Source organism: Condylura cristata, unplaced genomic scaffold (genome assembly GCF_000260355.1).
Source record: "Condylura cristata isolate star-nosed mole 26May11 unplaced genomic scaffold, ConCri1.0 scaffold00004, whole genome shotgun sequence".
Taxonomy (NCBI): domain Eukaryota; kingdom Metazoa; phylum Chordata; class Mammalia; order Eulipotyphla; family Talpidae; genus Condylura; species Condylura cristata.
This window is the reverse complement of record NW_004567105.1, coordinates 21,714,895-21,721,058: the sequence shown is the minus strand read 5'-3', so window position 1 is coordinate 21,721,058 and position 6,164 is coordinate 21,714,895. Positions and strand designations below refer to the sequence as shown.

At 29.7% G+C, this 6,164-nt stretch overlaps 1 protein-coding gene across 1 annotated transcript in view; it reads left to right on the top strand.

Moving 5' to 3' along the window:
- LRRIQ1 (leucine-rich repeats and IQ motif containing 1) overlaps window positions 1-1,016 on the top strand; it is a 120,948-nt gene extending 119,932 nt beyond the window's left edge. Inside the window, exon 27 of the mRNA XM_004676497.1 lies at window positions 864-1,016. Within this exon, the coding sequence (XP_004676554.1) occupies window positions 864-1,016 (153 nt within the window). The remainder of the gene's footprint in view (window positions 1-863) is intronic.
- The last annotated feature ends 5,148 nt before the right edge of the window (window positions 1,017-6,164 follow it).

Below are 6,164 nucleotides of genomic sequence, written 5' to 3'. Positions count from 1 at the left end.
TTTTTTTTTTTTTTTGACAATGCCATATATCACTTACTTGGTACATCAAAAAGTGACTGACATTAGAGAATAATTTCTATTATAATTTCAGCATAGCAAATTTGTTTACTTAATAAGGATAAGTTCCTGCATGTGTGGGTGGGAAGTAGAAAGGAAAATGTAAAGAAGAGCAAAGATCAGAATATGGAAGAGAATTATCTTTAGATTCTGGTTTCATGTATTTTTATAGCTCATCATCTGTGTACAATTTTTTACACCACAGTGATTATTTGATGGCTTTATTTTGCTGTATTTACATTTTCTCACATCAAACATGGAAAAACTACTTCCCAATTAGATTGAATGTTTAATATTTTTACATTAACGATGGTTATAATAGGAAAGTAAGGATCTCTTGTGACTTATGAAATATAAATATGGGATGAAAGGCATTTAAGGGAATTTTATTGAGAAGATTAATATAAGTGGTAAAATATAAATATTGCAAAAATAATTCAATGTGACATTTCTAACATTCAATTAAGAATTAAATAATACACTTGGTAAAATAAGTGATGTTAAGCTGTTTAAAGTTCATCAGTTGCCTTAAAGATTGATTTTCATCAAAATTACTGTACTAAAATGTTTTCTTTTGTTGTACAGACTCAAATAGCAAACCTCAATTTTAAAATCGGCTCTTATTTGCAAAAAATGCTTTGACATAGTGCATTTGTTCTGCCTGGGCAGCAATAAAGGATTGTGGTATCATTTTGAAGAAGGTTGTTTGACAGAGCCTGTTTGTTTATTTGGGGTAATGTGAGCTGCATTCAGAAAATGCCATATTTTGTTTCATGATTGTATACATTCTCTCCCATTGCTCCCAGGCAAGACTTGTAAGCAGAGAAGACACGGATTTAGACCTTTTTTCCATGACCAGTGGAAGTGCTTTGTCTGTGAAGAGAGAGAAAAAAAGTCAGGCACACAGACACTCAGCGGGATCTTCAAGTAAGTTGTGGTTTCCTTCAGAATTAATTTAGAAATCACAAATGAATTGATGGAAACTAATGCCAACAAGCATTCTTTTACAGATAGGGGGTAGGATGCCAGCAACCAGAACTGCCCAAAAAATGTGTATTTGGGTTTTTCTTTCTTTAAATGTCTTCTTTTGATATAAACAAAATTAAATTATTTCTAAAATTAGCATCATCCGTTTTATTTTAATTGTATTCTGTGACACAGTGGTCTACTCCCTAGTCCCCAACTTCCCAAACCCCTGTGGATTATATTAAATTCTTTGATCATTTAGTTTAAAAAGAATTTTTTATTTTAAATGTAAAAAGTTGATTTTCTATATCAAAGTAGTGTATTTGGGCCTTTTGTCATTTATTTAATGCATGTTATAGGTAAAGATAACTTTTATTAAAATAGACTTCTTAAAAATAGCCTAATTTTAGATATTATACTGTCAAAACTATGCTTTCAAAATTATTTCCATTGCATATATGACAACTTATATTTATTACTGCCCATATTTGGAATTTGTAAGCCACACACACATCTATTACCATTAATTGTGGAGAAAACTGACTTCTGCATATATCAAGGTATCAACAAGAACTGTATTACAGTTAATAACTGTAAAATATAAAAAGAACTTTAAATATATCTGGTATTTCAGAGTAATACAACATAAAAAATTTCAAACTGCATTTAACTTACAACCTTGAGAAATTTTGTAATAGCATCTAAATTATTATGGTATAATATGTTAATATTAAAAATGTTTGATATGTTTTCTAATTTTTCCTCATTATGATGAACATCAAAAGTCCAAATGTTAAGTATAAATGCTAAGTTATTCATGGAAAATGTTAATTACTCATCAATATTAGACATATATACTTACAAAGTTAATATTTGATTGATTGTGAAAAATTCAGTGACCTAGTATATCTTGGTAGAGTGTATGACATGCATCTGAGCAGGTGTGATCCTATGTATTTGAATTGTAAATGTTATCTCCTTAAAAGTTTTTAAAATACATATATTTCATACCTCCAGGTGGTACATCTTAGACCTATGAAAACTTCAAAAGAATCATTTTGAGTTTGTATCAATTTAGTTGGCATTTTTACATTTCTGTCATTTAAATTAATGCATGCAAGTTCATTTTGTTGAATTATAATTTTATTTTAAAATAATAATTTTAATGACTAATAGCTTCAAGTTCATACAGTATTTAAATTTTCCTTATCTAATAATAGAACTTGATCACTAAAAGGCTGGTCTAATCAATATGGTTTAGAAGAATTCTTTTAGTTTTATTCACCTAAGTGTGACTATTCATCTAATATATATTTCTACATGTTATATAACATGTTATCACATCAATTTTCAAATATATATATTATATTACAGAAGAAATCAACCTCTGCCACCCATAATCATGAATAATGCTATACCCATTTTAAGCATTGAAAATTAAAAAAATAATTTGATATCACTTTGGAGTAGTATATGTAAAAATAAAACAAATAAATCAAAAACAAAAAAAAATGTTTAGTCACTTAATAGAATACCAAAATTTTTGTTCATGATGAGTCATTTGAATGTTAAAGTGTAAGTAACTTAATAAACCAGCAACTATACTGAAGTGCACAGCATCATCTTTCACTTGCATAACACCAAATCATATATTTCAGAATACACATTATATAGAGTTTCAGAATAGACATTATATGTCTTACCACATTCTCTTAAAAAACTGAAGGTTAATTCTCACTGTAGTTCCAACTAGTTGTCAGTAAGTATCAATAAACACAATGAACTCTAATAAATCTAATAGCAATTAAGACAGCCCACTTTGGAAAAGTGATTTTTTTTTAAATAATAGAATGTTATTTACTAAAATACTGCTTGATAAGTTACTGTAGTTTCCAGTTACTATAATGTCAGCATAATAGAATGATACTGATGTGACTCTAACACTGACTTGCCAAATTTGAATCATGACTTTTAATTTCCTCCTCATTAAAATAAAATAATAGAAGTAACGGCTTTCTCAAGTCACTAGATAAAATGTAGAACATTTAGAACAATATCTGGTACAAAATAAGCGCTCAATAAATGTTCTTTATAATTGTCATCTGCACATAGTTGTAAAAGAAGAATCAGCTCAGGTAATCATACTGATGTCTCTAATACCTAAGTACATGGGTAAAATAGTTCAGTTTGTAAGGAAGCTTGTTGTTTGAAATATTTAGCCTGTTATCCATAGAAATCTTTTAAACTTCAAGAGTTTTGGGTCCTAGGAGTCCATGGTATTGAGCCAATCACTTATACTTTTAGTATGTTGGAAGTTCTTTTTCTTCCAGCTTTCTCTCTCTAACCCTGTCTGTCACCTTACTAAAGATAACATATTTCTTTAAGCTTTGCAAGGAAAGCATATCTAGAGAATTTCTCTTTCAGTATTGCTATATTTGTAACATGTATTCTGTAGACTCAAATAAACTCAAGTCTAAAATTCTAATTTCATCAACACATGTATGCTTTGGTTAAGGTTTTTGAACCTCTACGAATGAGCTTAATATGTGTAAAATGGGAATAATGTTTATCTCATAGAGTGTTAGTAAGGAAGAAATGACTAAAACTATGTGTTAAACTTGTGAGGTAGTGCATGCCATATAGTAGGGCTTAAAGGACAGGTCTTGTTTATAAACTTATGTTTATTTGTTGCTATATGTTTTATGTTGCATAATTTAAAACACCATCATCAGAGAACGGTCTGTCTATTCTGTGAGTCATATAATATGAGAGCCAGCATCCTTTTAAGATTTTAGCTATATTAAGCAATATAGCCTTCTCTTAGAGAATTTCATAAATTTCCTTTCCATTTCCTTCTTGATAATGTTACTCTCCTACAAGAGGGCATAGCAGTCTTCTACTACCTAACTTTCTAATCTGTCTTAAGGTCTACAATGAGATGAATGGGATCACATTTTCATTCAGAACTGACATTTATAAGATGAATATGCCAAGAGGTTAGCCAATATTTTAGATAAAATATTTCCTTAAACGGTTTTTGTTTTCTTAATTAATTTCCCCATTTAATACTTAAAATAAAGACTGTGTGACAATCAATAATAGTAATTTTATTGCTATAGTAATTTATAGCTTTACACGTTACTTTTAATTATTTCTTATTTTACATGATTATTTTTCTTTGGTAGCTAATAGAAGTGGGACTCAGAGAGTTTATTTAGTTTTCATTTGGTATAAAACTTTAGTATGGGAAAGCTGCAACTTGAACATATTTTTGTATTCCAAACCCAGTGTTATATTACCTTTTATCCTTCCATGGCCTAATGAAGTTAGTTGTACTGTTGAGTAAAACATAACTAGTGAAGTTACTCATTCATTTGTTCATTCATTCAAGAGTCACTTATTGAACGATCACTGCTCACTCTACTTAATTTAAGTTTCTAATTTTATCCTTCTAATCATCTCTGCATTTTCCAAGACATACTTCATTTTCAAAATTAGCCAGGGATTGAGACTCCATTCCTTCATAATAGTGCACAATTAATTAGCCTGAAGTCAGTTATATTGTCATGAAGTTATACATAAACTCTTTTAATATGGCATGAATTTTCTGAATATGGGAAAAATATTTTTCTGTAGTAAGGTAACTGATATGTTTGAAATGAGTATGAAGGTTTCATGGAGGCAATATGTTTGATTTCTACCTAGAATATTAACATTTAAATAAAGAAAGAAGTGGGAGAGAACAATCTAACATAAAGCAAAGGGTAAGATCTGAATATGTATTATGAAGCCTAAATTAGAAGTTTCTACATAAAAAAAATATAAGGTGGGGTTAATGAAGCTCAGTTTTAGGTTTGTTTGAAATGAGAGAAATTGGTCTTTCCTACTAATAATGGGTAACTAATAAAGATTTCTGAAATCCCATTGTTTTAGAAAGTGTAAGTTGCCAAGTATTCAAAACCAATCCTAACATTATGTACTACCCCAGTGTTATCAACAAATTAATTTTACAGCTCTTTATCAAGAAATATTAATTTTGGCTATCAAAAATACCAAGTGAAATAGTTTGCTAGATGTCTGTGACCAACAATATATGTAAATTGAGAGATTTAAGTGTTAGCTAATGGAAAAGTGGATTCCAAAGATGACAACGTTTATTCCAAAAGGACTAAAGCACATGCCATTGACATAATTTAAAATTTGCAAATTATGAATTAGTATTGTATATTCATGTATCTGAATGTGTATATGCACCTATATAAATATCTAACTTTTGCTGTAGTGCATATACATAGTATACATTTATAATCCCACAATGAGTAAACTCAAGGCATAAATATAATTGCCTATGTCTGTTACTTATTATATAAATCATACATCATGATAACAAACAATTATATGCCTACATGTGCAAAGAACTATGTAGGTCATAAGAAAATCCAAAATGAAGAAGCAAAATAAAGAACTAGAGTACTCAAAACAATATTAAATGAGAGGAACAAAAATGGAGAACTGACATACTAAGCTTCAGGGTTTACTCTAGCCCAGTAATAATCAAGACAGAATGACACTGGCAAAAGAATAGAAAAACAATAGAGAATGTGATGGCATAAAGTCCAGAGTTATATTCAACTAATCTTTAACAAAGAAGTAAAGATAACACATACTAGAGTAAAGATAGTCTTTTTAATAACTGGATATCATATGCAAAAAAAATATGAATCTAGACACTAATATTAGACCTCTCACAAAAAGTAATGTAAAGTGATTGATGAGTAAATTGCATCACAATATAACTCCTAGAAGGAGAAAACCTTATAACCTTGGGTATAGCAATGACCTTTAGATACAATACCAAAGACAGAATCCATAAGAAAAATGACTAATAAGATGGACTGAAGTTAGTATCTTTTTATTATGTTGTCTTTGTTTTACTCCACTTACATGATTCAGAAACGGAAGATACTGCCTCTTCAGCAATACGTCACCAACACCACATCCACCAAGGAACCCATAGTCTCCACAATAGTGTATTGTGCCCCCTCTGCTTTTACTTTCCACTTTCTCTGCCCCACATAAGGGCCTTTATTTTACAGTCAAATGTCTAAGATTTGCCTTTAGTTTGGTTTTGTGAGAAATTG